At 36.2% G+C, this 20,706-nt stretch overlaps 1 protein-coding gene across 3 annotated transcripts in view; it reads right to left on the bottom strand.

Moving 5' to 3' along the window:
- Positions 1 to 1,022: 1,022 nt before the first annotated feature.
- The window catches only part of LOC144957367 (serine/threonine-protein kinase 3/4-like), a 35,366-nt gene continuing 15,682 nt past the window's right edge, over positions 1,023 to 20,706 (bottom strand). For 2 of the 3 annotated variants that reach the window (XM_078888563.1, XM_078888564.1), the window contains 9 exons: positions 17,789 to 17,953; positions 16,127 to 16,232; positions 13,495 to 13,556; positions 12,474 to 12,611; positions 11,380 to 11,490; positions 9,145 to 9,223; positions 6,729 to 6,848; positions 4,331 to 4,656; positions 1,094 to 3,124 (listed from right to left, as the gene is read on the bottom strand). In XM_078888563.1, coding sequence (XP_078744689.1) covers positions 2,966 to 3,124; positions 4,331 to 4,656; positions 6,729 to 6,848; positions 9,145 to 9,223; positions 11,380 to 11,490; positions 12,474 to 12,611; positions 13,495 to 13,556; positions 16,127 to 16,232; positions 17,789 to 17,953 — 1,266 coding nt within the window. In that variant the 3' untranslated portion in view covers positions 1,094 to 2,965. Of the gene's footprint in view, positions 3,125 to 4,330; positions 4,657 to 6,728; positions 6,849 to 9,144; positions 9,224 to 11,379; positions 11,491 to 12,473; positions 12,612 to 13,494; positions 13,557 to 16,126; positions 16,233 to 17,788; positions 17,954 to 20,706 lie in introns of all 3 variants that reach the window. The other variant, XM_078888565.1, reaches the window with a different exon arrangement.

Here is a 20,706-nt window from a genome sequence, read left to right as displayed (position 1 = left end):
AATTGAAGGAATCAAAAGGAACACGCACCACTCCTACAGCATAAACGCATGGCAGTGAATAATAATAATAAACAATAATATAATAATAATAATAATAATAATAATAATAATAATAATAATAATAATAATAATAATAATAATAATAATAATAATAATAATAATAATAGTAATTATAATAATAATAATAATAATAATAATAATAATAATAATAATAATAATAATAATAATAATAATAATAATAATAATAATAATAATAATAATAACAATAATTTAATGTCTGTATCATCATCAGGATTATGTTACACCAGGTTTCAATGCCATGAATCAACAACCTTTCACAGACAGAGACAGTACAGGCTTTCACACCAACCGCCATGGCATCTGATCAGTTCCATCACCAAGGACACCAATCACAGCAATACCACTTGGGCTTCTTCCAACAATTCAGACCTACACGATCAGAGTTTATTCTTGTTTCTATAACGTGAAACGGACAATAGCAATTGCTTGCAACCCTTTGTATAGGACACTTAGTTTATCACAATATAATCTCAGCCAGACCTAACTGATCCAAGCCATTTACATCCACGCTTGGTGGACAGACAGGTCAGAAAAAACAATATCATCTCCTTGTATCTGAAATCGATACTGGACGAACATACATACATACATACATACATACATACATACATACATACATACATACATACATACATACATACATACATACACACAACTTAAATCTGATAAATGATTAAAATCAACTACACCACTTTGTTCCATGAGAACCGGAGGGGGGGGGTGAGGAGAAGTTGGAAGATGGTGAATATAATAATCAACTTTTTTAAATTACAAAATTTCTTCATGGTAACAATTACAATAATAATAATAATAATAATAATAATAATAATAATAATAATAATAATAATAATGATACATGATGATAAATAATTACAACAATATTTCAAATCACATCAATCAACCATAATTATCATATTATACACATAGTATCACTTTCTTCAGCTGCTGATAAAATTTTTATTATTCAAACTCAAGGAACAACAGAAACAAATTGCGTTCATTTCTTTTAGAGTTTTTTTCTTTTTAGAGTAGCGATAAATAGACCCTTTGGATTAAATCACTATAAAAATGATTATGAAATGTCTTTAACTGGAGGTATAGGATATGAACACAATTCTTTAAAAATATATATATATGAAAGATGAACATTTAAAACCCCTGGGGCTGACAGCTCTAACAATGACTTGAACGAGCAGCAAACACAATTCCAGGGTTGTCAATCTCAATTCCTGCCTACCACAATTCCTGCCTACCTCAATTCCTGCCTACCTCAATTCCTGCCTATCTCAATTCCTGCCTACCACTAGGAAAAATTCTAAGTATTTCAAAATCAAATCAAATCAAAACTCCCTTTATTCATTCCCATGGGGAAATTTGTCTTTAGGGTCTATTCCAAGGGAAGACTGGAATAACCCAGGCGTCAGCCACAGTTCAGCGCCGCAAAGTGACTTGTTCAAGGCCTCACAGCGCGCCAGGTGATAGAACTCGGTCCCTTTTGGGTAGGAAGCAAAGCCCGTACCGCTGAGCCACGCTGTCCCATTTCGAAATCTTGGCTCCATTTTCAGAACTTCATGAGCATCTCTAAATCATTAGAACTTATTGAAAATGACAGTTGGTGCCAGACTATAGAATTTTGAGGATTTATGAAGAGTTATTTTAACTTCGATCTACAAAGTGAACGATTCAGACTTCTATTTCATCTCCTAAGAATTACGAATCAGATGTGTCAATACAAGAAAAAGTGACAGATTGCATGTAAGATTTTTTACAAAGAGGAGCATCCCCAACTCCGGACATGTCCTGGTCGAACTTCATTAAGAAAAGACATGACTGAAAACATTTCTATTTATATTAATGTCTTTTATATCAGATGCTGTATCATTTCTTCTTTCCTTTTTTCTGTGTTTTTGTTTGTTTGTTCAAGTCCTTTGTTAAATTTATGGAATAAATGTTTACATTTACATTTGAAAAAACAAAAACCCATAATATGATGACCCTGCCTTACCTAATGACAAACAATTTACAAAAACGTAAGAGATGGACGGGAGAGCATGAAATAGCTTTCACCTGTTAAAAACTTGTCATGCTGCTCAAAATGGACCCATCCTTATCCAGCTTGAATGTGTCAAAATACAAACAAAATATATTTTTAAAAATTGTTTTTCTAATTTATCTAGCATTGCATCAGACACAATTCTTCAGATTTTTATAATGCACCAGTGCATGGCTAACACTCCCAGACTTTTCAAATTGTCTTAAATTATTTAATTCTACCTGAAATCGACATCAACGTGGTCTATTTGAGTCACAGGAATATCAACCAATATAAATGGTATCAGTCCATATTCTGACGGTCATAAAATTCTAGTTTAACGCAAAAGAAAATATGACCAAAAAAGCTAACCAAAATGATAATCATGATGATGAAATTTGGCATGTTACTTACGATTAAGGATATGCAAATCTCTATTTTTAAAATTTATTTTATTTTGGCTTAATAATCTCACTAACAAAATCTTTTTTTAAATAATTCTGTACCATTATTGTCTTGAGTTAGTAAAAAAAATATGTCTGAATCAGTAAAATCAAATAAGTAAAAAGAAAAGTACTGAACTAAAATGAATAAAACAGCTTCTAGCAACAACAAAAAAAAAAAAAAAAAAAAAAAACCATATTTAGATTTGATAGCCAAATAAAAAATTCTATAGAATGGAGTCGTGACCTGATTTTTTTTAAAAGTCACATCTTGAAGAGAGAATCACAGGGAAGGGAGAGCATCCATTTTTTGTTGTGTGTTACTATTTTGGTCTCTGGAATCACTACAATTAATCCTATTGACTGTTATTCATCTAATAATAAACCAAACAACCACATCCAAGGGTGATTAGAAATTTTGTTGTCGTTTCTTCTTGGCATCGATGGCCTCTAGAATGGGCTGACGCTTGGCCTGGTATCGAGCCCGAAGCTCCTCTATCTCTCTCTCCATCTCGGGGTCAAGGTCGGCCAATCGTCTCTCTAAATCTTCGTAGGCCAGAGTTCGTAACTAGGATGAAGGAAAGGAGAATCAAAAGTTGACAATTATTATTACAACAAAATGTTCAAAAGCGAAAAGATCTTGTAAAAAAACTTACATATTGAAAAAATAATTCATTAAAAAAATATTTGAGACTCGTTGTCTCTCTTTGGTAATAAATAGGGTGACATTAGTCGTGCTCAAGAAAACAAATGATCCCCTTGTTTGTTTGTTTTTAACCATTGAATACAACTCACTATTCACTTTTTTTACGTGGTCGTCGCCTTGTATCCGGACATCCTTTGTTGGCCAGTGTCAGGCTAAGAGTTTATGAAGGCTACTTTTCAAGCCCCACTGTCTGCCCCACTGATTGTGGATAGCTCATAATGGTAGAGTCACGCTCTCACCGGCCAGGTGGAGTTGTCGTACCAGTAAGGTCGAGGGTTCAAACCCCCATCACCGCCGCGAACATCTTTTATTCTCTATTGTTTTCTGGCACTTTCCTACTCACTTCATCTCTTGTCTTTAATGCACTGTACTGTGGCTGATGCCTTGGTTATCTCGACCTTCTCTTGACATCGACCCCAACCAGAAATTCCCTCCTCTCCTCCCCCCTCTTTAAATATTTTCTAAACACGACCCTTTACCCTTTATTATGACAGAAGTTATCTCAATTACATATTCATCCCCAGACAAGCATTTTCCCACCATATAATGTTATTAAATGCACCCCCTCCCCACCCCATAATCAAATACAAATACACTCAATCCTACTTGCATCTCTATTTGCTTTGCTCTGTCCTTCTATTTATTTATTTATATTTTATTTTTTTTGCAAATTTAAATGTTCTAACCATGACTTTTTATGTTAGAAGTTATCTGAATTACATTTATCGCCAAACAAGTATTTTCCCACCATTTTACTTTATTAAATTAAGTCCCCCCGCCCGCTCTCCCGCAATCTCTCACACACAAACACATACACACATACACACACACACACACAAACACACAAACACACACACTCAAACACACACACACACAAACACACACACACACACACACACACACACACACACACACACACAATCCTATTAGCACCATTATTTGTTTTGCTCTGCCTTTTTTTTTTCATGCAAATTTAAATACGACGTGCACTTCATCTTTGTCGCTTTGAATCTTTTTTTTTTAAATAAATAAAAGAAAACAATTCCAACGTATGTGATCGGTACTCACAAATTCAAAATCTCCATCTATGAAAGACCTCTGAAAATGGTGGGGAGGGGTGATCTGTTTGGGAGGGGCGGGTTGAGCTTGCTGAGGCTGCTGTGGCTGATGTTGTTGTGACTGATTTGACGACTGCTGCTGTGGTGTCTGTGACTGGTTGTTGTTGTTGTTGTTGTTGTTGGAAGATGGTGATGAGGATGACGGTGAGGAAGCAGCATTGGCAGCCGCTGCGGCTGCGGCTGCTGCAGCTTTGTTCTTTTCTTCATCTTGTTTTTCGAAGTGATCCAGGAAAGATGGCCGGTACTGGTCCTTTCCTCCTGTGGCAGTGCTGTGCCCTGTGAGGACCGAAAAATTTGTTTTAAATAAATAAATAAAATGGAATATGGTGTCTGAATTCAATCGACATATTTTGTTGTTTCATTCCGGCTCAATATCACATTTGAGACAAACTTTAACCAATCAATTGCCGTTCTCTAGAAAAACTCGTATTTTCAAAAATGGCCAGAAAACGTCCTTCAAATATCAATTGATTTAAATGATCCTCATCTTGGCAAAAACTCTCAAACCTAGGACCTCGCTAGGTCTACCTTAAGTCCCAGGTTTGAGACTTTTTGCCAAAGATGAGAGTCATTCAAATGATTTGATATTGGACAAGTTTTCTGGCCAAATTTTTAAATACATGTTGTTTTTTTCTCCTCTGAGCTCGGCAGTTAAATGGTTAAAAATGAAAAATTTGATGGTTGGAAGGAATTAACAACCAGGAGCTGTAGGAAAAGCCAAATCAAAAACCTGTTCTGTTGAAGATCCAGAGAGAGAACTTGGGATGGTTTGGTCACATCCTGTGAAAGCCAACAAGCAATGTAAATGGACTGGCTTTGGCCTCAAAACACAAGAAAAGATAAAAGGGGACAGTCAAGACAAAAATAAGAAATTTTAAAAAATTGAGCTTTTATATAGCCCAATATCCACTAAAACGTGTTCAAAAAGATTTACAAGGAGTCCTTATCCAACAGCAACACATAACATGTAGGACAAGATGGTTAGGCGATACATAATACCATTTTTTTTTCCGGACATAGACAGCGCTATTAACAGCTAGGTACTCATTTTACATCTGAGTACAGTGAGAGAATGTGAGTAAAGAGCATTTTCCAAGGACTCAACTATGCGCCACTCAGAGTGGGATTCAAACCCTGGACCTTCCAGTCCGAAGGCAAGTGTCATACCACTAGACCACATAGCCGCACAAGAAATAACTTGGAACAATATGACCCCACCGGAATTTGACGGGAGTTGCCTGTGACCCGGAATTCTTTGATCCAGATCAGATTATTTTTATTCTGGTGAGACCAGATTTTGGCATCACTGCTGTGTGACCTTGACCTGTAAAAATGTGTATGAGACAGTTCCTGACAAAGCAGGAAAGAAAAATACAAGTGGGGAAAAAAACATCCCACAAAAATCTGATTATCGGTCAGATGTGCTACCATTACACCACAGAGGTTACCCGATAGTTGGGACGATTTCAATTCCTATATTCTTCACAAGGTATGCGTTTTACACTGTGAACCCTCGCTTGCAACACACAACACATACTTTGAACACGAGAGGACAAAGACATTTTGGGTTTTTTTTTTACTTCTTTCTTGCTTTGTCTGCCACTGTTTCATACACACACTTTTTCAGAACTTTTATCTTATACCAGTGCCTGCTCCCCAATTTTCTCTGTGTGACCTTGAGCAAGTCACCTTGCTCCAATTCACTTTGTGGCTCTGTACTGCAGCTGATGCCTGGATCATTCTAGTTTTCTCTTAGAAAAGACTCTAAAAGACAAATTTCCCCTAGGAGATGAATAAAAGGTATTTTGTTTCTTAAATTCTCTGTCAAAATTCACAACTATCAGGTCTTGCTTCACATTTTATTTAAAGAGCTTTACAAATAAGAACAAATCTCTCGAGAAAACTGGGGGTCGCAATAGCTCAGTTGGTAGAGCACTCGTTTCACAGGTAAAGAGACTGAGATCGATCCCAGGTGCAGTCGAGATTTTTTTCTGACCCCCCTGTCCACCCAGAAGTGATTGGGTAGCTGGGTCTGTTAGATATGGTGGAAAGTACTTTGCGATATACTAGTGTCCTATACAAAGGGTAACTTACTTACTTACTTACTTATCCGAACCAGCGACCACCTGAGCTCTAGCCCTTCGGTCTTGTGCCATAATGTAGAAGTTAGACGTCTTTTGTAGTTGTTCCAGGTGACTATAAAATACAAAGGGTAACAAGCCATTGCTATTGTCTGTTTCACAATATAGAAACTGGGATAAACTCCAGCTCTGGCTCTGAAGGACTACTATTAAAAAATTGTATCTGACCATCTAAATGTTCCAATCTCTCTTCAAAACCTTCCTTACTTTTCATCGTTCCATCCTCGGAATCCGTTTCTCCCTCGTTGATGACCATCGTTCCAAGTTCTGATTGCAAGGTGGAAGCTTCGCTGTTGACGACTACTGTACCACTAGGGGTCAAGGTCGCTGAGAAATGAAAATTTTAAAAAAAAGGTCAGGAGGATGTTTGTAAATCTATTGATGATGTGCATTTAGCTAAAAAAAAACAACTCATGACATCCACCATCTGGACATAACGTACCAACACACCAATCTATGTGTAACCCTTAATGCTTATAGTCTGATCAGTAGAATTTAGTGAGAACTTATCATTAACAGGATGTCTAAAAATATCAACAAAGAGCTGAGTGACGTCGTTTTCGTTCCTCCTATACTTTGTATGTTTCAAAAAATACCTAGAACACAAATTGACATTTTCACCTATGGGTCTTGCCTCACTAATGAACTAATACTGGTGGAGATACAGGGTTGCCAATTCAGGAGACAAACATTCACTGAACTTTTACACAACACATTGACTGACTCCCTTTCTGAGAGCTGAACTCCTGCTGTAAAAAGACTTTTATACTTTTTTTTTTTATCATTTCAAAAGTGATTGGAAAATATACTGAGGGTTTATAACAAACTGAATTCCATAAATATATGGGAAATAGTCAACCTAGGAGATAACAACACAACTATGAGACGACCCTCATCAAAACTTTCACCTGACTCAATGGATGACCTAACAGCTGTTGACATGTGAGCTGTCAAAACGACCAATCGCCGATGGGTCAAGAATCCAACTAACCAACAAATCATCCTTAGATTTAAAAGCTCAGTAGCTCCCTGGGGCAAAAGTTGAAAACATGGAGATGGACAGACCTATGAAATTTTTTCTGGGGTGGGGTTTATTTATGAGCGATGGTTGGAAACGAAAAAGAGGCTGTAGACATCAAAAGGCAGGCATTGCCATGTCTAGAACTCATTATCTACCGCATATCAAATAATCTGAACATTGAAAGAATTATGAGTAAGGACAGTGAGAGCCGGCTTTTGGGGGTACCAATAGCCAAGTTGGTATAGCACTCACTTCACACAAAAAGGGAATGAGATCAAACTCAGGCGTAGCAGAAATTATTTTTCTGACCTCCTCCCCTCCCCACCCAGAAGTGGTTGGGTAGCTAGGTCTGATAGATCAGGCAGAAAGTACTTTACAGTAGACCAGCATCCTATCCAAAGGGTAGCAAGTAATTGCTATTATCCATTTAAAGCTATCGAAACCTGTATAAACTAGGGCTCTGAAGAACTACTAAAATAATCTGAACATGAAGGGATTATTATCGAGGACAGGGGAGCCAACGAGACATGACCTCCTATCTCCACAAGGGAAGTTCAAAGGCCCCACAATCACCCTTTAACAATAATATAAGCTTGTCTGTCAAAGGCCCCACAATCACCCTTTAACAATAACATAAGTTTGAGTGTCAAAGGCCCCACAATCACCCTTTAACAATAACATAAGTTTGAGTGTCAACGGGCCCCACAATCACCCTTTAACAATAACATAAGTTTGAGTGTCAAAGGCCCCACAATCACCCTTTAACAATAACATAAGTTTGTGTATCAAAGGCCCCACAATCACCCTTTAACAATAACATAAGTTTGTGTATCAAAGGCCCCACAATCACCCTTTAACAATAACATAAGTTTGTGTATCAAAGGCCCCACAATCACCCTTTAACAATAACATAAGCTTGTGTGTCAAAGGCCCCACAATCACCCTTTAACAATAACATAAGTTTGAGTGTCAACGGGCCCCACAATCACCCTTTAACAATAATATAAGTTTGTGTATCAAAGGCCCCACTATCACCCTTTAACAATAACATAAGTTTGTGTGTCAAAGGCCCCACAATCACCCTTTAACAATAACATAAGTTTGTGTTTCAAAGGCCCCACAATCACCCTTTAACAATAACATAAGTTTGTGTGTCAAAGGCCCCACAATCACCCTTTAACAATAACATAAGTTTGTGTATCAAAGGCCCCACAATCACCCTTTAACAATAACATAAGCTTGTGTGTCAAAGCCCCCACAATCACCCTTTAACAATAACATAAGTTTGAGTGTCAACGGGCCCCACAATCACCCTTTAACAACAACATAAACATGCATGTTTATTTAACCAGTTAACTGCCGTACTCTGGAAAACAGGTAATAAAAAATTTGTCCAGAAAACTTGCCCTTCATCGTCATCTTGGCTAAAACTTCACAAAGTCTTCCTCAAGTCCCAGGTTTGAGAGTTTTTGCCAAGGCGAGGGTCATTTAAAATGATCGATATTTGAAGGATGAGTTTTCTGGTTAAAATTTTTAACTACATGTTTTTCCAGAGTGTGACAGTTAAGCGCATGATACATGCTTCATCAGTTATCAACTCACTGTCTGTTTGTGCCTTCATCGTTCCTTCCGTGTCAGACTTTTTCACCATTGTCCCACCATCCACATCGTCTTCATCTTCCTGGGGGGTGTAAGAGTCGTAAATAACAGGAGTTATTCAAAATGATTCATTAAAAAACGAAATTCTTAAGAATTGATTACTATTTGGGAATGGACATGAATAATGCCTCGTAAATACATGGTTATTCAAAATGATTCATCCAAAAATAAACTTTTGCAAATTGATTAATATTTGGTGTATAGACATGAATAATGCCTCGTAAATACATGGTTATTCAACATGATTCATCCAAAAATAAACTTTTACAAATTGATTACTATTTGGTGTATAGACATGAATAATGTATCGTAAATACAGAGTTATTCAAAATGATTCATCCAAAAATAAACTTTTACAAAAGAACTACTATTTGGTGTATAGACATGAATAATGTATTGTAAATACAGAGTTATTCAAAATGATTCATCCAAAAATAAACTTTTACAAAAGAACTACTATTTGGTGTATAGACATGAATAATGTTTTGTAAATACAGAGTTATTCAAAATGATCCATTCAAAAATAAACTTTTACAAAAGAACTACTATTTGGTGTATAGACATGAATAATGTATTGTAAATACAGAGTTATTCAAAATGATCCATTCAAAAATAAACTTTTACAAAAGAACTACTATTTGGTGTATAGACATGAATAATGTATTGTAAATACAGAGTTATTCAAAATGATTCATCTAAATACAACACCGTCATTGAGAGACAGTGGGTCCAAAAAAATTTAAAAATCAGTGAAATGAGTGTGGATTCAATTGGGATTTTTTCTAAAAGACATAAATCAGCTAGGAAATAAAATGATATGCATAAGTATGGCATAGACTCCATTTTCAACGCCATTTTGAAAAGGAGACACAAATTCATATAACTAAAATGATAGGATAATTTTTAACGACTGCCTTTAAGTTCCATTTTGAATGCACTAACCCCCATTTTAAGGGTAGATGTATTACATATATCAGATAATTACAGATGATCAATTTTTGATCAAAGACAAAAAGGGCATCTGGATGTTAGACTAAAAAACAGAGATGCCCTCTGGCTGTGATAAGAAAGTCCGAAAACTTTCGCCCAATTAAATCACGTCACCATAATCATCCCGGACAACACCCGGGAGCTGCGTACACTCATGGAGGACAGGACAGAGTGGCGAAGACTTGTGGCTCATGTTGGGCGCCCAAAGGGGCGGCCTAAGTAAGTAAGTAAGTAAGTAAGTAAGTAAGTAAGTAAGTAAGTAAGTAAGTAAGTAAGTAAGTAAGTAAGTAAGTAAGTAAGTAAGTAAGTAAGTAAGTAAGTAAGTAAGTAAGTAAGTAAGTAAGTAAGTAAGTAAGTAAGTAAGTAAGTAAGTAAGTAAGTAAGTAAGTAAGTAAGTAAGTAAGTAAGTAAGTAAGTAAGTAAGTAAGTAAGTAAGTCAGTAAGTAAGTAAGTAAGTTAGTAAGTAAGTCAGTAAGTAAGTAAGTAAGTCAGTAAGTAAGTAAGTAAGTAAGTAAGTAAGTAAGTAAGTAAGTAAGTAAGTAAGTAAGTAAGTAAGTAAGTATAACCATACTACTATTGAAACCATATCAAATGGAATAAAATATACAATTTCTGAATACACACACATATTATGTTTGTATAAAAATTCAGAAGAGGAAGAATAGCTTGGTACCAAAATCATAAGAATAAAAACAAATTAAACAATAAAATGTATATTATAATTGCACCCGGGATTGTTAGTGTGCCCCCCCCCCCCCTCCCCCCGACACCACACCAACACTTCCAATGGTAATCCTAACTCCCTTTTTTTTTTTGTTTCTCGTCATCTAACTTTTGTTTTGAGGCTGAGGAAATTTTTCTGCAATACCAGGGCAGTTTTTTCAGACTTAAAACCGAATATTTATTTCTTTTTGCTGCTAGATTTTTCCTGTTGATGATCTGAAGAAAATAACCAGAGAGCTGGAACATTCTAGAAAACTGGATAAGCATCCTTATACCAAGTGTATGCTTATGCTCTTTCTCAACACCCCCCCCCCCCCAACCACCACCACCACCACCCCTTTCCAAAAAAACAAACAAAAAAAAGCAAAACCTCATAACACCTCATAAGCAACCATCCCACAACCAAACCAATATATTTGTGAAAGAAGTACTGAAGTACCGAAGTACACAGTACGAAGTACGTACCGAATCATCGCCATTGGCTAGAATGTTGGCTTGTGCTTCCTGAATCTCTTTGGCTTCAATAATCATCGTGTTCAATATGCTACACGGCTCTCTGTTCTGGATAAAATCGTGCTACAAGAGGAAATGAAAGAATAAATCAGAATTTGTATCAAAATAGGCCCTACACAACATTTGGTTCTAAAATAATATAATTCAGAGAAATGCAGATTTACAGATAAATTATTCCATTTTGTTTTTCATTAAAAACAATTTGATGAAATCAAGATCATTGAATTGTGTGATTAAATTATTTTTTTTAAAAAGCCATATCAAATTTAAGATACTTTACTAGCTGACACTGGAGAGTCCCATGGTGATGACAATTCTGATAACGATGGTGGATGGTGATATGAAAAGAGCTGTAGCAAATAACTGTGAATTGACCATGTATTAATTAAAGCTCGACTTCAGAGGGTCATAAAAATCACCCCCCCCCCCCCCCCTCTCTCTCTCTCTCTCTCTTTACTCTCTCTCTCTCTAAAAAAACTGTATACAAATGATAACCGTTGAATATTGACTATTTCAAAACAACGTTATTTATCACAAGCTTTCATGTAGAGTCATAAGAAATTTGGATGGAACATTCAGGATGCAGTCAAGATTTTTTATCCCCCATTTCCGGTGTATACCTAACAGTGACTGGTTATCTGTGTATGTTAGATCTAGTGGAATTTACATTGTGATAGACAAAGTGTACTATCCAAAGAGTAGCAAGCAATTTCTATTGTCTGTATGGTGCAATAGAAACAGGGACAAAATCCTGTTCCAAGGGCCCTATGGCTCTGAAGGACAACTGGGTGGCATGGATGCCAGCATCAAAGGACCGAAAAGCCTGCAAAAAATTTCTGACCACCCCAAAAAGCCTGCATTAAACTTACAACTTTTAAATACACCAACCAACACAAATGAAGCAACATTTACATAAGTACAATTTTGCTAAACAGAAAAAAGAACATGACCTCATTCTGGCTTGACAACAAGCCAATCCACCTGCAAAAGCCAGCAATCTAGCCTTCTTAGAAATCGTATTATCTCATTAATTATTTACAACAAACCTGTAACAATTCTGCTGCAGTAGTTCTGTGTTCAGGGTTTTTCACCAAACACTTGGACACAAAATCTGTGAACTCCTGAGACCATTTGTCAGGCTTGCGGAAGGACGGAGGTGGTTTGGTTGGTATCATAAATATTGCCTGGGTGATGGAGAAGAATCATTTCAAATTGGGCAATATTTAAAACAAAGCGACAATAATTTATCTTCATACTTATTGTTAATGCTATCACTCCATTAATTAATGAGCCTTTGTCATTTTTTTTAATGTGGATAATCCAGGGATGATTGCCAAACAATTTCAATTTCCATGGCAACAGGTGAATATCTTTTCATGTCCAGTACATTTTAATGACTCGTAACACTTAAAGTACCACTCTTTTACTCTGATCATATTTATTGTTTTTATACTCAAAACTTCTCAAATTTCAGTCTCAAATGGATGTGCGGCTATGTGGCCTTGTGGTATGACACTCACTTTCAGATCGGAAGGTCCTGGGTTCGAGCCTTGCTTGGAGCATAGTTGAGTCTTTGGAAAAGGCTCTTTACTCAATTCTCTCACCATACTCAGATGTAAAATGAGTACCTGGTCGTTAACAGCAATATCTTTGTCGACAAACATGTGTCAAATCGCCAAACAGGCATCATGTCTTGTTCTACATGTTACGTGTTGCTGTTGGTCAGGGACTGTGTACTAAATATAAGCTCAAGTTTGTTTTTTTTATATTAGAGAAAACAGTACTTTTACTTCCTGACCTGTTGTGAATTGCTAAAATCAAAAAGCAATGGAAAATTAATACCAATTAAAACACGATGCATCCTTTGGTATGTTTTACATAATTTTGTCATGAAATTATAAAGTTTTACCATCCTTCCCCTCTTTTTGATAAAATACTCTGCAATTTGCTGAGCATGAATGTAAATTCATCATCTTGAATGTGATTGAATAAGTAAATGTCATTAATGCAGCTAGAAATCTGTGTATTTTCACACACCCACGAAGGACACTTTGTGTTCCAACTTACCCTCATTGGATGTATATCACCGTAGGGAGGTTTGCCTTCTGCCATCTCCAGGGCTGTGATACCTGGACAGCAAAAGAGAGAAATTTACATATTGCTGTCACCGTCATTAGCATATTCATCAAGAGTTAATTTTGCTGTAGTTTGGATCTTCGGACCTTGTCTGTGACAGCATAGTGTGCCCAGATGAAGTTGGGCAATTTTGAGTATTGTTTTGTTTGTTTTTAAGGGTTTTACGGCGCTTGCAACACATTAAGGTCATATCAGCGCCAGTAAAAAGGAAGAAAATGGGATAGTAAAAAGTTCTAGAATTATAATTAAAGTACAAAAGAAAAAGTAAGACAAAGGGGAACTGGTTCAAATAGGGAACAGATGTAGATTCCAAGAGCACATCGTCAAAGTACTTAGTTTGAGATCACCTCAAAGTCTCATCCAGACACAAGCACAGGTCCCAACTAAGAGGAATACACTCAAATGTTTACAAATCATATTATATAATATGTAAACTAAACATAATACAATGCATAACAGAGAGATGATTTACAAGGAAAAAAATATCATCTCCTAAAACTATAACTATACATTCGACTGTTTCCCTCCCAAACAAGGAACTCCGGCAAGGATCAGGACAAAACTAAGTAATCTCATTCTAAAACAATGACAGGAAACAATTGGAAAACGGGTATGGGGGGATAGAAGACACAGCATGTACCTCCCTGCCCACTATGGGAGGTCAGGATCCCCACCCAGAATTTTGAGTATTCACACCCTTACTAATAAATCAACCACACCAGTTTTTACTGAGTCATTTACAGGGCTGCCAACCTCCACTCAAGAAAAAGTGTAAGACTGCTTGTCAAAAAGAGTAAGATTTGGACAAAAAGTGTACAATTTGAAAAAGTAGCCTTGAGTCATCTTACTCCCTGATGATAAATAACATTGGAGGAAAATAATCCTTGGAACAAGAATGTTTGGGGGGAAAACTTTAGAAACGTCAAGAAATTTGCAAATAAAATTATGAAGCAATGCAAACAAACCACTTAAATCTATCAAACAAGAATCAATTATTAAAATATATATTGTAGGAATTATGGAGAATTTTTTAAAAACTTATTTAAAAAATAATATTATAATAATAATAATAATAATAATAATAATAATAATAATAATAATAATAATAACAATAACAATAACAATAATAATAATAATAATAATAATAATAATAATAATAATAATAATAATAATAATAATAATAATAATAATAATAATAATAATAATACTTTATTGCATCCCAAAAAGGAAATTTTAACAGAGTTAAAACAATTTTTACGATAAAATGTTAAGATTTGAGTCATAAAAAAAGTACAATTTGAGTGAACAAGCATACAATCTTACAAAGGTTAAAAAGAAGCATACAAATTATGCTTTATTGGCATACAGTTGGCAGCCCTGCATTTACCTTGCTTTGTCTATTTCTTTACACTGTTGTGAAAGGTGTTCTGTGACGGATTGTCTACGTTTGAAACAAATATTCTCATCAGCCAAAACTTGAATGATTCTAAAAGACATTTTTTCACTGCATGCAGAGCACAATCAATTCTATATAATTTTCTTTCGACTATAATTAATAATGCTTTCAAGCTAGGGGGCCACCAGCGTGGCTCAGCGGTACGGTCTTTGCTTCGTACCCGAAAGGTACCGAGTTCGATCACCCGCTGCTGCGCTATGTGGCCTTGAGCAAGTCACCTTGCCCTAGCTCAATTTGCGGCACTGCACTGCGACTGATGCCTAGGTTATTCCAGTCTTCCCTTGGAATAGACCCTAGAGACAAATTTCCCCTATGGGATGAATAAAGGGAATATTATTTATTTTATTTTATTTATTTATTTATGTTAGCGCTGCTGATGGCCAATGGAGAACAATAATAGGTGATGATTAAAAACCCAAAGCTTTATAGCATGTGATATGCCACTCACCTTAGGACCAGTAGGGGCTGGGTTCAAGTTCCACTCTGAGCAATGTAAAGTTGAGTCCTTGGAAAATACTCTTTACTCAACATACTCAGGTGTAAAATGAGTACCTGGTTGTTAACAGCTTTGTCATTGTCGAAAAAAATTGTAACATTGCCTTACAGGCATCGTGTCTCAACTTCCTAAATGTTAACATTAAATTGTAGCTGCTGGCTTGGGACCCCTAGTACAGCGCTTTGAACACGTTTAGTGGATGCCGCACTACTATATAAATGCTCACAAAAAGGTTTGTAAGCAATGATTGAGGTGACAATCACTTTAAGCAAAATTACAAAAGACACATCCCCTTCCTTCCCCCTATGTCAACACCCCAATGAAACAGTAACACACCACTTGCTTGAATGTCAACCTCTTGAAGACCTGAGATGCACATTCTTCCCACCAAATCCAAGCATCAGTAACACACTTTATAGTCACCTGGAACAACTACAAAAGACGTCTAACTTCTACGTCATGGCACAAGACCGAAGGGCTAGAGCTCAGGTGGTCGTTGGTTCGGATACGTAAGTAAGTAAGTAAGAGGTGACAATCACAAGGACAGTAGCATCAACAACAACAACAACAAAAACTGGTTTGGAATAGGGAAAAGTGGAATAAAAACTCACCTAAACTCCATATATCGGCCACGCAGTCATAACCGATTTCCTGTATCACCTCTGGGGCCATCCAATATGGAGTACCGATCACAGTGTTTCTTTTTGCCATTGTGTCCTGAGTAGATAAGAAAAGAAATGTGTCACTCTTTTATTATTCGGGTCATCAAATTCATATGGAAAGAGGTGAGCGATGCAGACCTGGGTATAAACAAAATATTCTGTTTAGTCAATTTTAAATAAAATACACATCGCCAGGTAAAAATGTTTTTAAAAAATGCATCAGCCCCAATGCACGGTTTCCATTGTCACTTTATCAATTGGATTCAGTAGTCTGATGTCACGCCGCCCGGCAACGGCGGCCATATTGGTTCTAAACAAAGAAAATCATTATTTTTTATTCTTCAAGCTGGCTAGAACTTTTCATATGTCTTGTGATCAGAATGTGTAAAAGTCAAAACATGATCAAATTTATGTTTTTTTCCCCTCTGGATACGCTTTTATGCTCGCCGGAGAAATATTTCATACAGGCATCCGCCATTGTTCCGATAGTTTAGAGCCAGTGTTACTAAGTTACCATGCGTCATTAGGAAGGAAGTGACGTTACGACTATTGAATCCTATTGTCACTTCAAAATGTAGTCCTTCAGAGCCATTAGGCCCATGGAGCTGGAGTTTAGCCTGGTTTCTATAGCGTGAAACTGACAATAGCAATGGCTTGCTATCCTTTGGATAGGACGCTAGTCTTATCGCAAATTCCTTTACACCAAATCTAACAGACTCAGCTACACATTCACTGCTGGGTGGACAGGAGGGTCAGAAAAAATCTAGATTACACATGGGATCAATCTTGGTCCCTTTGCATGTGAAGCGAGTGCTTTACCAACTGAGCTATCGGGACTCCCACTGCAAAATTTGTTGCAGGTAAAACTCCCAATGACTACTTTCAAGATTTTTAACTGACAAGTCATACCAAATCCAACACACGCATTGAATGTGTAAACTCAAAATTAAAATTAATGATTACATGCTATAGATAGTTCGAAGATGACGTCACGCGCGTCTTTGTTATTGTTTTTTGCCATCCACGTTTATGAGTACTTCTCACTAAACTGTATTAATCTGACTATAAACGTTCATGGTTACACACAGTTTTGTGTGTTGGTCCGTTATACTTCCGGATGGCAATGTTGTGAACTTCTTAGCCAAGCTCATACTATCTATACATAATAAGGAGTCCTGGTACATCAGGGGGATCCTGGTACTTGGATTAGATTCGATTATTTTTCACTATTTTACATGGTGTTACAGCTTTTCAAAATAACTTGATATTGATATGCATTGAAAGAGAGAAAAATAAAATGAGTGAATAATAATATTATAATAATAATAATAATAATAATAATAATAATAATAATAATAATAATAATAATAATAATAATAATATATCTTTATTGTCCCCAAAAAAGTGGCAATTTGTCATTTGGTTACACATTTATAACAATACGATATGAGACTCACATAAAAGGGGACAACACAAAACAACGTTTCGGCACTTAGCCTTTGCCAGGAGACAAAACAATTTGGACACGCACAGAAAAATTATTTGTTGAAGTACTTTTGGGTCGAATGATGTAGGAAAACGATAAGCTATATCAAAGACTTGAAGACTCACTGTCAACTGCCCAGCCACCCCGAAATCGGCCAGCTTGGCGTGCCCTTCGTTGTTGAGTAAGATGTTGCCTGCCTTGATGTCCCTGTGAATCTTCCGGCGAGAGTGGAGATATTCCAGGCCTTTCAAGGTGTAGTATAGGATAGTTGAGATCTCGTCTTCCGTCAGCTAAGATCATGCAATCAAATGAAAGAGAAAAAAAATTAATTAAAAAGGACAAAAAGACAGGTGGTGGGTGGTGGGGGTCCTTTAGAGTCACGGGCTCATGGAGCCAGATTTTATCCTGTTTCTATAGCGTGGAACAGACAATATTAATTGCTTGCTTTCCTTTGGATAGGACACGAGTCTATTGCAAAGTACCTTCCACCAGATCAAATAGACCCAGCTACCTGACAATATATCACAAAAACAGTTGATTTTTTGCCCCTCGTTGTTTATATGAGGTCAGATAACTTCATTTTCAACTATTGATGAAGAATAATGAATGTTTTTTACACCCGAGTAACACTTTTTGTTTAAGATGAAAACCTGTAAATTTTCATATCAATACGAAAGTTGACCTCTAGTCTACTCAACCCCAATTAACATAATCTCCCAGCTGGTGTAAATTTCCACTAGAAATATCCCATTCAACTCACGAGATTATGAGAGAAAACTATTCCAAATTCCTCACGGTTGTATTATACTTTCATATATGGTCTGATCACGTATGTTTTATTTTGTACAAGCTCATTGGTCGGAGAGCCAAGTTCACATTCCAGTCAGCCATTGACTTCACCATTACATGAGAGGCTGGTGATTTAAACCAGGATCAAAACCTAAATTAATTATGCCTTTTCCACCACGATATCATAAGATCCCGTCGCCTAGGCATTCCACGAAGGAATACAGATAATTCATCAAACAAGATGTCTGATGTCAACAGGAATCACCCATATTGTCCAAGTGAGCAAATTGGGGTTTAATAATCTATTCCCAATGAAAAAAATGAAAGTGCCTGAAATGGGGCTCGAACCTGGGACCTTCCAGGTTTAACTACTCGGCCACTGCACCCCCTATGAAAATACTATAGAGGCCTGTAAACAACCAAGGCCATTTCTTTGTGTTTCTGTCTCTTTTTCATTGGAATTCATTACTGCAGAACATTGGAATGTTTTCCATTCCATTTTAATTAACCTTGAGGGAGGTTCTTGTTATGATCGTTGGTGACTTTCGAATCTAAACATTATTATGGGGAGAGGCCTTAAACAGTTGAGTTTGTCATTTTTCCTTCTGTCTTGTATTTAATTATGATTTCCGAAAAATTACATTTTATTCCATTAAAAATTATATTTTCCCCAAAAATGGAGATTGGAAATATTTGAAATTTACACCAAACTTTTATCTGTATAAAATTAGAATTTTGTCACATTTTTAAAAAATTGGTACCAGCAAAAACTTTTTTTTTTGGTGAATTTTTTTCCCGTCAAATTTTGACATTTTAAACTATAAAAATTAGGACAAATTTCAAATAAAATTTTAAAAATACAAATTAGTGTATCTTTGAAAAATGTAGCAAGCTCTGTATTTTGTATAAATCAAATGACCTGCGCAGTTTGGTGTGACTAAATGTATAATGACTAGACCTGTAAATGAGCTCTATAAAAATTGACTGAAACTCTTCGACAAACTGAAGATTCAATTATTTTTTTATAAAAATAAGGGCATCATTGGAGTGCAGAGTGATAAATAAAATATATTAAAATAGTGGGTGTTATTTCTTACTGGAAGTATGACTGCCATAATTTGATGTAGAAGGAATGCTAAATAAGCATGTCATTCATATAGGTAAAGATGACTTCATCAAAGTCATATTCCTGCCTCTGGAATTTTTTTGACATAGTCAGAAAAATAATCACCATTATCATCTTTAACTTCTAGTGCCATGACCAATTGAATTTATTCCTCACATCTTTATAGATGCTCGACAAGTCTGAACTGCGATCCACGAACAGCTCAGCCATTGTGAGAACATTAGAATAATGTAGCAATGAGCAAACTTGATTTTCAATCAGTAAACGACAGAAGAAAAAAAACTTAAATAAATATGACTTCAGGCCAATACACTGAATTATTAAGGAGAAGTGAATTATCAAGAAGAAACTTCGGCAGGCGTAGCGGAAAAATTCAAAGAATCGAAATGAAGGTAAATCGCCACAAAACAGCAAGCTCGCTTGGGCTTGAGCAAAACAATGGCAGAAAACGTCCTGATTTGCACGGGAATTAATTAAGCTACTTACCATTGTTCCTTATAATCAGGTACTCAATCAGTGAAGAAACGGTCAACCAGTTTGTTTACAACGTGAGGCAATCGAAATGTGCTTGTAGCAATCTATCCTAACTTTCGATTTGAAGGTGTCTACATAACTGACTTCCGGCATTCGCAATTTACTTTATCATAGTTTTGAGACTTGCCAGGTAAATGTGGTCAATTTTGGCTTAGATGAAACAGTGAAATTTATCGCTCTGTGGCTCAGTTAAAAGTGGCTACAGTTGGGATCACGACGGGTTTGGAAAGTGAAAAAATAATTTAACGAAGGATGTGTGAAAATACCCAGGGAAGTGTTCAGACACGCCTTTTATAAAAAGCGTCGCTAAGTCTTGGCAATATATACATCGTTAATATAAACGGGCCCCATGAGCTATGCGTAGCGCTGTGGAACACTCCTAATTACTTTACGGTCATGGACTACGATTTGTGAATTCTTTCTTTTTTTATTTATTTATTTCTTTCTTTCCTTTTTTTAAATATTTGAATTTGACAAATTGACTGATTTCAGTTAATTGACTGAGAATTTACAGGTCTAAATGACTTATTGAGAAAATGATATGCGTTTCCATGGCAACTGTCCTTTATTTTCAACAAACAACTGTTGATTTAT

Source organism: Berghia stephanieae, chromosome 11 (genome assembly GCF_034508935.2).
Source record: "Berghia stephanieae isolate SIO BIC M18660-M18661 chromosome 11, UCSD_Bste_1.3, whole genome shotgun sequence".
NCBI lineage: Eukaryota > Metazoa > Mollusca > Gastropoda > Nudibranchia > Aeolidiidae > Berghia > Berghia stephanieae.
Note: the sequence above shows the minus strand (reverse complement) of the source record. Positions and strands in the feature narration are given on the sequence as shown.